Genomic DNA, 12214 nt, shown 5'->3' with positions numbered 1-12214 from the left:
CCCGCTCCCTTGTCCCACCTTCCAGCCCTGCCGCGTACTCCGCACCCCTTCATTCCGGTAACGCTTCACTTTTCCCTCACAGGGAACGGCTATGGGCTCAAGAGGTTAAACCGTGCAGCAGCTCCTAATGGCTTACTTGTGCAGGGGAAAACTTGTATGAGCTTTTCTTAAGCCACACATTCACAGCAGTCGCTTTGTCCTACTCATAAAGTGCACTCCTGCAAAATCGCTTCTATTTCAATAAAATATATTTAAAATCGCTGTTACTAACGTGCTTCCAAATGCAAACAGAGCAAATGCACCCCTGTTTCCCACAGCTAAATGGAATGCGTCATGCAGAAAGCATTTAACAGCTTGAGCCACGTGGGTGCTTTTGCATACGGAGGCAATAAGCATTAATGCCCGGGCTGCGAGTGGGCAAAGGGCAGAGCGAAGGGAACCCCGCAGCCGCAGCGAGCGCTCCCGGGGTCCGGTGGTGTAAACTGGGCTGAGATCCCGCCCAGTGCTCGCCCTGCCGGTGCTCAGCACAGGGCTGGTGGGGCGCTGCTGCCATCTAGCGACAGAAATTGGGTACTGCAGCAGGGTTTAGGGTTGGTTAGAGTTAGGGTCAGGGTCAGGGTTAGGGTTAGGGCTGGGGTTAGGTTAGGGTTAGGGTTAGGTTAGGGTTAGGGTTAGGTTAGGGTCAGGGTTAGGTTAGGGTCAGGGTTAGGTTAGGTTAGGGTTAGAGTTAAGGTTAGGGTTAGGGTTAGGTTAGGGTTAGGGTCAGGGTCGAGTGGGGGAGATGGGTCGAGTGGGGGGGAGGGGTCCTGTTGGGGGGGTGGGGTCGAATGGGGGGGGTGGGGTCAAGTAGGGGTCGGGGTCGAGTGGGGATGTGGGGTCGAGTGGGGGGGTGGATTTGAGAGGGAGGGTGGGATCGAGTGGGGGGGTGGGGTCGAGTGGGCACGTGGGGTCGAATGGGGGGGGAGGGGTCAAGTCGGGGGTGTGGTGGAGTCGGGGGGTGGGTTCGAGTGGGGATGTGGGGTCGAGTTGTGGAGTTGGGTTGAGTCGGGGGTGGTGTCCAGTGAGGGGTGGGGTCGAGTCGGTGGGTTGGGTCGATTCGAGGGGTGGGGACGAGTGGGGGGGGTGGGGTCGATTTGGTGATTAAGGTCGAGTGTGGGGTGGTGTCAAGTGTAGGGGCTGGAGTCAGTTGGGGTTGTGGGGTCGAGTCGGGGTGTGGGGTCGATTGGGGGGTGGGGTCGAGTGGGGGGGTAGCACGTAATTTATTAGGTGTCCCTAAGCAGTTAGGGGTTTGTTCTCAATGTTGAAACAGAGCAAGGTCTTAAAAAGATCAGTCAGGATGGGTTTGGTACAATGCTCTGGGTGATGCTCCGTTTGTGTGAGGTAAGATGAAAAACTTTGTGTTGAGATAAGGTGAAGACGGCATGGCTGGCCTGTTCCGTTCCACTGACGGTGTTAAAGTTAAGGAATGTAGTCTGAATAATTAGAAAAGGTTCCACTGACCATGTTAAAGGAATGTACTCTGAATAACTAGAAAAGGTAAGGTGAGCACCTGAAGGAGATAAGGAGACCCTGAGTCAAGAGATCGTTGAACAAAGAAAATTGAAAGGTTTACTCCACCTAGATCCCACCTATTATGAATAGAATGATTAGATGTAGAAATCAAATGAATATGTATGTAAAGATTTTGTAACCTCTCATGAAAACTATAAATTACCTGACTTTTCACTGAAAACTTTGGGGCTAGTTTGTCCGGTGTGAACCAGCTGCTACTTACAGACAAAATTTGTCTCGGAGCCGTTACTCTGTGCCATTTTGGCATCAATGTTTAAAAAGGTGCAGCTGAATGTTATGGGATTTTCCCAGATGTTTTGAAGGAGTGCTCCGAAGTACTTTGTTTGTCTCCTTCTTGCAATGGCACATTTCCCTGGCAGATCAGTAGCATCTCTCTTGGGCAGCACAGCTGGCCAGATGTCACTCCCAACTATGTAACAAAAAACCCCACCCTAGTCAAATTATAACTGTATTTTGGAGATGGGTAATTTAATAGTACCAGTTCACAGCTATGCAAGTTCCAATAGTGCAAAACAAAAATCAAACACTTCCACACTGTAAGTATTTTTATTGGATGCACATAAACATACCCACACTTTTTTTAGTAGAAAGTGAATTACCGAGATTTGTTCTTTATTTTTCATTTTGCTCTTTGAAGTTTTACACTTTGGGCTTTATTGACCAAGCGAGCAAGACATGCAGCAGCAGCACAAGGGCTGTGGCTGTTGCGGTGGATCCGTAAGCCTGGATGCTGATGATGGTACAGCCTCGTCCTGCGGCCTCATGGGGTTATCTCCCTGAGCGGTGCTGCAAGGGCGGTGGTGTGGTTGAACCTGGCAAGCAGCTAAATACCACACAGGTGGCACTTTGGCTCATTTTGTCCTGCCCCATGCCCCCCCACCCCAGCGGGTTGGGGGATAGAACTGGGGGGGTGGTGGCGGAGTGTTGCTGGTGTCAAATCTGTGGGTTGAGATAAAGACAGTTTAACAGGACAGAAAAGGAAGTGGAATAAGAAAAGAATTAGAGTATACAAGTGACGCACAACGCAGTTGCTCGCCCCCTACTAACTGCTGCCCAGCCGGCTCCCGAGCACGGCCCCCTGGCCAGCTTTCCCCCGGTTTATACACTGAGCATGAAATAAGGTATGGCACAGCCCTTTGGCCAGTGGGTCAGCTGTCCCGGCCGTGTCCCCTCCCAGCCTCCGGTGCCCCCAGCCCTCTCGCTGGTGCGAGGGCGCTGCCGGGCAGCACGCAACAGCGTGTTACTAGCCTGGGGCTCATCCCACAGCAAATCACAGGTCTGTGCCAGCTACCAGGGGGAAATTAACTCTGTCCCAGGCGGAACAGCTACGGAAGGGATAAGACATTTTCCAGCACCAGCCGGAGCGTTTGCTTTTGTGCCAGGCACGTGTGCAAACCCGCAACGAGCAGCCGTGACAGCGGCGTTCAGAGTCCAGCCCGCTCGGGCTGCGAGAGGACGCGCCGCGTTCCGAGCGGCCCCGCTCGCCCAGCGCCCCCTTCAGCTCAGCTCCCCCTGCCCCGCACCCGCCCCGCACCCGCCCCAGCCCCTCCGCGCCCCGCTGGGGTCTCCTTCATGTGCCCACATGCCGGGGGGGGGGGGGGGGGGGCGGGTCTGGGGCCGGGGGCGTCCGTGCCCTGGGGAGCCCGTCCCGGCGCGGGCACGGAGGGGAGCGTCGCCGAGCCCCCCGGAACGGCGAGCGCGGCTCGGGGAACGCCGGCCGAGGCGTCCCGGGGCAGGGGGGGCGCGGGGGCCTCCAGCCCCGCAGCAGGCTCGCTCCCGGGGCTCGCTCCCCGCCGCCGCCCCCGGCTGCGTCCGCGCCCCCTCGGCGCCGTGTAGGACAAGGCCTCAAGGACAAGAGTCCAAGTACTGAGAGCCTGATGAATAGAGACTTGTTAGAACTTGTAGGGCACAAGCCCTGGGAGCAAAGGAACAAGCTAACTGCAGACCCCTGAGCCAGCACAGTTGAGGAGGCAACCAGACGGACAGAGAAACAAGTAGCCAGATAAGGGAACCGATGGCGCCAATATGTAATTAAGAAAGCCGCGTAGAAAGAAACTCCCTAACCTTGGAATAAAAATTATTGCTAGGTCAAGATAAACTAGTAAGTACCTGTTGTTCTAACGGTGTGCCTTAAATATCAACCAATCAGTGTTTTTTACGCTTAAGATTTAACCAATCAGTGTGTAATATGTAGAAGGCAGCAACATATATAATTGTAAGAAAATCACTAATAAATGGGCACTTGCTTGCATCAAGCTGCGTCCCGTCTCTTCATTCGCCGCAGCGCCGGGCGAGGGGCTGCGAGGGAGCCCGGGGGAGGGGTCGGGCCAGGGCCCCTTTCCCCGCGGGGCTCCGGCTGAGGGCCGGGGCGGGGGGACCCCGGGGCGAGGGGACCCCGGGGCGGGCAGCGGGGCCGGCGGCGGCGGCCCCTCCCTGTAGCGGGGCGGCTGCCGGCGGCGGGGCCGGGGCGGGGAGCGGAGCGGCCGCTGAGCGCCGCCGGGCCGCGGCCGCGCCGGGGCAGGTGAGCGGGGGGCCGGGGCGGCGAGCGGCGGGCGCGGGGGGAGGGCGCCGGGGGGGGCGGCGGGGCCCGGGCCGGGGCGGGGAGCGGGGCCGGGGGGGCCGGAGCCGCGCTGGGGGCCCGGGGGCAGCGCTGCCGGGGGGCGGCCGCGCCGTGTCGGGAGCGCCGGGCGGTGCCGGCTGCCGGCACTCGGCTGCGGCCGCGCTCCCCGGGCCGTGCCGGGGGCTGGCGGCGCTGCGGGCCGGAGCGGCGCCGGGGGCGCTTTGCTGCGGGGGGCGAGCCCGGCGGGGGCGGCGAGCGGGCCCGAGGGGGGGCTCCTTCCGCCGCGGCCCCGGGGGGGGCGGCCCGGGGGCCCCGAGAGCCGGGGGGGGGGGCGGCGGCGGCGGCGGCTGGCGCCTCCCCAGAGCTCCCCCGAGCCTGCCGCTGCCCCGCTCGCCCCGCGCAGCTGCCCCCCGCAGCCGGGCCCGCAGCCCCCCCGCCCCCGGCCCTGCCGTGACGGCTCAGCCGGGCCCGGTGCGCCGGGCGCTGCCTTGGCGCGGGTGCCGGTAGCCCCGGTGCGGGCAGGGAGCGGCGCCTGCGGAGCCCCCGCGGCAGGGGGGGGGTCGGCCGGGCACGGGGGGAGACTGCTCCGGGGGGGATTAGAGAGAACGGGCCCCTCACGGGAGCGCACATGCTGCAGGAGGCTTTTTTCGGGTAAAATGCAGCTGCCGCTGTCAGGGTGGCTGCCAGGCAGGGCATCGACGGTTCAAGGGTTTTGCTGTTCTGGGCTTTTTCAGACGAGCTCGTTCGGTGGTGGAACTTGACAGTCAGTGAATAACCCACATGGGGCAGAGGAGTTGTCCCAGGTTCGGCAGCTGCAGAATGAGCCCTCTGATCCTGCTGGAAACGCTGAGCAGAAGCCTGAGGAGGGGAGATGAAATAGCAGTAAGTTCTCACCGGAGCAAAAGCATGGAGTTTTGTCCTTGAAGTATGCCTTACCTCCTCAGATTTTTTGCGATAGGATCACAAATTTTCATCCATTTGCCGTTTTCATCTCTTGAGTGCCTCTGGTTTTCTCCTGTGTTGCACAGCTGCACGCAGCTGGCTGGGGAGAGCTGGCTGGCCTCGTGTACAGAGAGCAGCACGCGTCCCTCCAGCTCAGCCAGCCCCGTCCGCAGGCTGGTGCTGCATTCCGTCTTTTTCTGAATGCTGGATGTTCAGCGGCCACAATTCATTTTCTCCCTTGTGAGTCAGAAAAGTGACATTGTACTCCTCTGGGAGTACATGGTGTCTTTGAAGGCATTATGCTTACTGCTTTATACTATACATTGTGTGCCATCCCGCACTGATTCTTGGTGAGTAAAACACGAAGGAACTAAAGTTTGACAAGAAAGTGGCTTGGGGTTTTATTTTTTGATAGATGCATTTGACATTCCTTCTTGTAGTTTGTCTTCATCTGTGAGGTCCTTGTTTAATTAAAAGTAGTAGTTAAATTCCAGAAGGGAAACTGAAACTAACTTGATGTCAGGGACATGCTGATCTGGGGAGAGATTAGAAGTACTGGAACAGTTGTGCGTATGTACCATAAGAAAAGTGTTGTCCAGAGGTTGCTATAGTAGTAGTATGAAGCCAAGAGGATGAGTGGCAATTAAGTCATTCCTGTGAGCTCACAGTGTGCCACAGGCAAACCTCAAGATGTTCCCTGCTTTGGAGTTTGTTCCTCTCTCTGTTGGTGGTGATTAGTTGGAAAGCAAGCCTATAGAAAAGCCTCTATCCTGTCCTTTCACCCACATTTTGGGCATGTAATGCACAAAGATGAAAGATTTGGAAGGGGCAAAATAACTAGTTAACAGTTATTAACTAATACACAGAATACACATGATACTGAGGCAAACGACTCAGGGGAAGGGTATGTGAGGGTGAGAATAAGTTAAACAACTAACAAATAAAAAAAATAATTTGCAGTTGCATTAGCTAGGACCCTTCTTCTAGGTGATTCATGTCTTTGCTGTGCCAAATTATACCGAATATACCAATAATCAATATCCTGGCTGCCAAAGTCTTCTAAAATTACTCTCAACATTTTTTTGTTTATGAGGCTTAGAAGTTCCTCTAGGAGGCCACACATCCATGGGTCCTCCTCTAGTACGAGTCAGGAATGGCCATTCCTCCTGGCACAAAATAATGAATTTTCATTTCAGCAAAGCCTGTGCCAGGGGTATCTTTTCCCAGTTCTCTAAAACCTCAGCAAGGGCTGCCCCCCTTCCAATGCTGGGTCTATTTTCCATTCTTATCAAATTGATTACCTTCCTCACCAGTCTGCGATTTTTAAAATTTAAATGCAAGAGCACTTTCAGGTCTGTGTCTGGAATTACCCATGTCCAAGTCTCATCAGGTGATTTCACCTAGTTGCCGGCAGCTTTGGTTTGGTATAATCACAACTTTGTTAAATTTGGTTTGCTTTAATCACAACTCAGAGCTGGGCTACCACCCCAGCGAGTGGCAGAGCAAAGGGATACAGCACGGCTTATATACACTTACCAAATCATTAGTCAGTGTCCGAAGTTTTTAGAAGTTTCCTTTGGTCGTGTCAGTTCTGCAAATCCCTCACCTGACCCTGTCCCAGCTGACTGATCTATTCGGTTCCAGTCTCTGCCTGGGTTCCAGGCTCCTCCTCGGATCGTGATCTCTGCCAGCTTTAACTCACACACTCCTTCAAGCACACTTAGTCTTTGAACAAGCAATTCCTAGTCACATCTACTAATTTTTCTAGAAATTGTGCACCTGTGTGCACAAATGGATGATCTGTTGTTTCTCTGTTCTCCCACTGATTAACTGGACTGGGTGTTAAACCAGGCTTGGATTAGGGCTATACTGGGGACGAGGCCTGGTTCTGCCACTTTAGCTGCTTCAGCACTTTAAATTTCCTAATTCAAAACACATTGTCTTTAACAAGCAATAACAGAACAATGGAGAACAATTAACAATGGTTTGGCCACTGCTGATGACAATTGCTGTTTCTAGTGTATATTGCTATATGCCATGTTTATGAAACCTGGATCTGCGGGAATAAAAATGTTCTGTTTCATGCCCACAGGTGAGCTCCCTGAGATGAGCATCCACATTTTAACAAGCCTTTAAATCAAAGGCTGTAAACGAGAGTCAGTCTGCACAGCCAGCTGGGAATCTTCTGTTGTTCCAGGCACATCTTTTTGTCCCGTTCAATACCTTGTCTGTGTGATTTGCCTTTTTGTCTGTCTTGTGCTCTCCTGCTAAAGACTTCATAGGCCTCAGTCTTCTGATACTGCTCCAGCTCCCGCATCTAATGCTCCTTATCTCTGTCTGCTCTCCAGGAGTTTCAGGGAGTTGCCTCCCCTTCAGGAGGAAGGGAAGAAAAACAACTTGCCAGATGAAGTGCTGATCCATTTCACCTGTGCAAACAGGAAAGGAGTGAAGAAACAATGAGAATGTACGTGAGATGCAAAGACACAGGATTTCTGGGTAATATTACTGTATTCTGGTGTGTGTCCGTCCCTTGTTTTTTTAAAATTCAAATCACTATTCTTTTCACTCTTTTTTGTTAGATCTAGAAGTAGCCTGCTGCTAAGCTACTCAACTGAACTGAGTATCACCTGCGCAGGGACTTCAGAATTCCCTTTCTGTGCCAGGATTAAATGCTGCCAAGCAGGAATGCGTGAACAGATCAAGCTTTAACGTTCAGAGCTGTAACCGTGGGGTTCCAATATGCCCCACAGACAAAAATGCACTACCATTCTACAACCACACACTTTTCCCATCTGAGAGGCAAACAAAACATCATGGCTATTGGAAAAGAGTAGCATAAAGATAAAAGAGCCTAGGTGATATCAATTTAAGCTATCTACGTTTAGGTTAAAAGAAAACTTCAGGCTAGGAAGGAAAAAAAATATTTCACACGTGCATAATAGAATGAGGTTAACTGGAGAATTCTTTAGGGGAACCGATGAACTGAAAACCATTTAAGGAATGGTCACAACACTTGCTAAAGGGATCCTTTCCAGGAAAAAAAAAAAAAAAAAAACTTGAGCAAGTTTTTTTACCCAATGAGTTTAAAATTCAATGGAAATAAGTATTCAATCAGAGTGAACATTAGTCACTGGGTATGCCTTTTATTTTCATTATGTCATCGCAACAATACATGCAATAGTTATAAATTTCATGCATTTGCAAACCTGTTTTGATGCTGCTGAGGACACAGTTAACATTCTGGATTGGGGTGCAGATTTAATGATGCTGGGTTTGCATTTCTTTTGGACACTGTATTCTTCCAGAAGACATTAATTCTCCTCTTCTGTCTCCAGCAATGTGCTGCTGCCAGAGTACAGTAATCGACTCAAAAACAGAAGAAGTTTTTCCTCAGCTTGTGTCTTGGATGGATTGTTTTGAATCAGTAAGAAGGAGTTCTACTGAGCTACCTGTAAGTAGATGTCCTAGGTTTTCTAGCACAGATCTATACAGTTCTATAAATATTTCTTTATATTTATATATATATATTTCTTACAAAACTTAAACAAGAAGAATGATTTTTAGGGTGTTTGCTCTATGACTATAGTAATGGTCTTTTTCTAGGGGAGACTCACCTAGAAAAAAGTTTGGTCAGCTCGACCAGTCCTTATTTCAGCCAATTCCAGTCAGCTCAGCGGTCCTTATGCTCACCACGCACAACAAGAAGTAGCAGGACTACAAGGCTGGAACAGGGGAAGTGCCAGACTTTCCCTTCAGCTGTTGTATTGGACAACTAGTTTGCTAGCTGCTGCAGCTCAGACACTTTTCCCCTGGGTTGTGGGACACTAACCCACACGCGGTAGTATACTATGACTCCACCACTTGCTTCAGGAGAACGACTTCATATTCGTTAGCTAACCAAAACCAAGCTTACTCAGCTTCAACAGGAATGTTGGGCTGTTGTATTAGGGATGGGGGCTCCCAAGCAGCAGTGGCCTTCAGTGCCACAGTCAAAAAGGGCAGGAGAAAACGCAGGGAAGGAAGTACTCAGCAGCCTTTCCCTGGCCTGCTATAGGCTAGACTCACCATTTTACTCCAAAAAGGACAGATGCCCTGGGGTTTTAAAAAGCAGCACACAGAATAGAGATTTGAACTCAATCTCCTTCTTCCTAGATTAAAAAAAAAAAAATATCTGTCTCAGGCATGATAACAATATGTTAAGGGCAAGGCGTAGAGGGGCAGAATGTCTTACTCTCTTCCCCCCCTCTCCCAGCAGACAGCAACATCATTCTCACTACAGATGTGTTACCAAATCAACCGCTTTACCTATGACACACATCCTCAGTTATGGTTAACATGCTGTGCCTATGCACCATTTTATAGTATCTCTGTATAAGTTACATTCTGCAAGCTTAGTGAAAAGTGACAAAAGGAACCCTTGTTTTTTGCATCATCCCACTTTTTGTCCAGCCATTGTAAAAACTTTTAAGCATTTTGTCCTTGAAGTATTTTCAAAAGCTTAAATGTCCTGATAAATTCATGTGATGCCATCAAATTGCACTGTGACTTAACTACTGCTTTGCTGTAATTCATAATTCCAGGCTTCCCTTGAATTTGGAAGGGCTTTGCAACATTGCCATATAACCTCTGTATTTCACCCCAAGAGAAACAATTCTGACTGGGAGTGTTCATGTCTTTGTCACATAAATGCCAAGGTAAAAACCCTAAAATGTTCGGTAGCATCAGAAGTGCCCCACAAACTGACCCATTTTGTTGGGCAATTCTTTCTATTGTGGCCAGGGTTTCCACAACAAAAACAAATGTTTGATGGTGGACGTGGATCCCAGGGGTCTTTCATGTAACTAGAAGTTTTTTGTAAAAGAAAAAAAAAAAAAAAAAAAGGAAAACATATGCATGTATCTATCTTCTTAAAACAAACATCTCTACAATGTTCCCATAACCTTCAAAGAACATACCTGACAGTTACTTGACTGGGTTGTATTCACAGCAAGACTGTATCATCGTAGCCTGTACTTTATCCTCTTTGGTAGCATTGTCTTCAGCCAGGTTGTCAGTCTGTTGATCAGGTAATTATTATTTGATGCTCACGTTAGGCTACAAATAGGCTTTGTTTCTACCTTGCATCAAGACTTGTGTAGCCAGTCGCATTTTCTTCCAAGCGGACTGAAGCTATGTTTAGAAAAAAGTACACCAGGCAGCATTTTGAAGCTGACCTTTAAGCTCCAGACTGGTTGAAGAAGCTAGCCACGGTACATTTAACTGAGATGCATGCAAGTAGCATTATTTATGTTTTGCAGCATCAAAAGGACACACAACCTAAGAGTTGTCGCAGATGCTTTTGCTTGCTGAAATTCAGCTTCAGACCCAGAAGCACTAAACGGAGTCAAGCTTTTGATAATTCCTCAGCAAGGGATTTAAGAATTTTCTGTTGGTTCTGGATTTTCTGTTGGTTTTTGTCTGCCCACAAACTCTGCTTCTGGCCAGGAAAAGGAGTCCTTAACAGCAGCTCTTGCCAAGTGCAACGGAACTGCAGGCCCAACACGTACTCAGAAGCTACTCTTTGTTGATCTTAAATGATTCCAAAGCCATCCTCAGCGCTCCTTTTCTAAGCAATCACCCTTTGACACCCAAAAGGAAACCTTTGGGATCAACGTGTCCCCAGGGAGGGCTTGACACAAACCCTCTGCTCAGACCTGCTGTCCTGTGATGCCTGCCAGCAGAGCTGGTGACATGAGTGCTCCTTCCCTGTCTCCGTTGAGGATAATAAGGATAGCAAAGCCCTCCCGTTTGTCTTGTTGATGGGATTGGGGCTTACGCAGCTTGAAAGGCAGTGAGGGAGTGCTAACAGGCAGCCCTGCCAGCCAGCCTGAAGGGCAGGGGGGATGTGAAAAGCAGCTTGGGGCCGCCTGAGAACTAGCACAGGCATTTACGGAGGGAACGCGTGGGAGCAGGGTGTTCTCTCGCTTTCACTCTCTGGGAACGTGCAATCCATTCCTTCCCTCAGAATCTCTCATCTCTAAGTGAGAGACAGTCAACGTTTTAACTAACGTTTTACAAAACGCCTCTTTGTAAATACCTACACCTACACATACACATTCTGTTAAAGTAGCAAAGAGTATGCTTCCCATAAAGAAGTACCTGAAATTTGAGAAATTTTGCAGACTCTTTGATGACCATCTGAATTGTGGACCTGATCACCTGATTGGTGGATCCCATTTTAAACTCTCTTTAAAGAAATGGAGATTTAGGAATGATACCACTATGGAAATAGGCAGCTAGGCATTTCACAGGAATTAGAAAAGACTGTGTCAGCTACAGGGGGTGGCTATCAGCTCCAATATTTTGAAGATTAGTGGCAAACTATTTCAAAAACTTGTTGACAGCTCTTTTCTAGAAATGTAATGCTTATTTTAAGAAATCATTTGTGCAGTGCATTGCAAAAGTTGGAAAAACCCCACCATTCTTCTTCCTTGTAAAAGAAAGAAAAAAACGGTTTACAGTTCTCTTCCTCTTCATTGTACTCCTCATTCTCATCTTCACCACTGAAGTGTATAATCAGTGTAGAGCATGTTGGTCTTAAAATAGTCTCTTGAATTCTGTGTGATTCTTTATGATGGGCTGGATGCAGAATCCCTTCCTGGAGACCCTGTTGCAATGCGGCAGCTACAGAAAAGAACGTTATATTTATTTTGTTAGGGGGAACTAGAACATGAAATCAAGGTTCAGACCAGCAGGCGCAGTTTTGAAATCATTATCATGCTGAAGGAATACATAAATGGACCAGTTGTGCCTTTTAGGAAAACTCGTCTGCAGTGGCTGGCAAAAAAACTTCTTCCAGCTACAGAGAATCTGAAAAAAGATGGACACAAGCTCTTCTCAATGGACAGGGGAGGCACTGCTGAATAAAGCCTTTAGACAGCGTAAAAAGCATGACTAACCCCTGATTTCTCATTTCTATATAAAAAATACAAATCTAAGGAGTTCTATAAAAATGAAAGAAGTGTTGTATTTTATTTGGTTTTAAGCTTTTTGTCAGCTTTCCCAACTTAAAGACTGTCCATTGCATGTTTAGTTAGAGCTCCCAAAACAGAAGCCACGTTTCGTAGCTGTATCCTAAGCCCTCTGTACTGCTGGCTTGTG

At 49.6% G+C, this 12214-nt stretch overlaps 1 protein-coding gene across 1 annotated transcript in view; it reads left to right on the top strand.

Moving 5' to 3' along the window:
- Positions 1-4676: 4676 nt before the first annotated feature.
- LOC114011970 (BCL-6 corepressor-like protein 1) overlaps positions 4677-12214 on the top strand; it is a 33262-nt gene continuing 25724 nt past the window's right edge. The window contains 4 exon segments of the mRNA XM_055818023.1: positions 4677-5014; positions 7423-7570; positions 8410-8525; positions 9655-9768. Coding sequence (XP_055673998.1) covers positions 9761-9768 — 8 coding nt within the window. The 5' untranslated portion in view covers positions 4677-5014; positions 7423-7570; positions 8410-8525; positions 9655-9760.

Source organism: Falco peregrinus, chromosome 13 (assembly GCF_023634155.1).
Source record: "Falco peregrinus isolate bFalPer1 chromosome 13, bFalPer1.pri, whole genome shotgun sequence".
NCBI classification, from domain to species: Eukaryota; Metazoa; Chordata; class Aves; order Falconiformes; family Falconidae; genus Falco; species Falco peregrinus.
The sequence above is the reverse complement of the archived record's forward strand: the minus strand, read 5'-3'. Positions and strand labels throughout refer to the sequence as shown.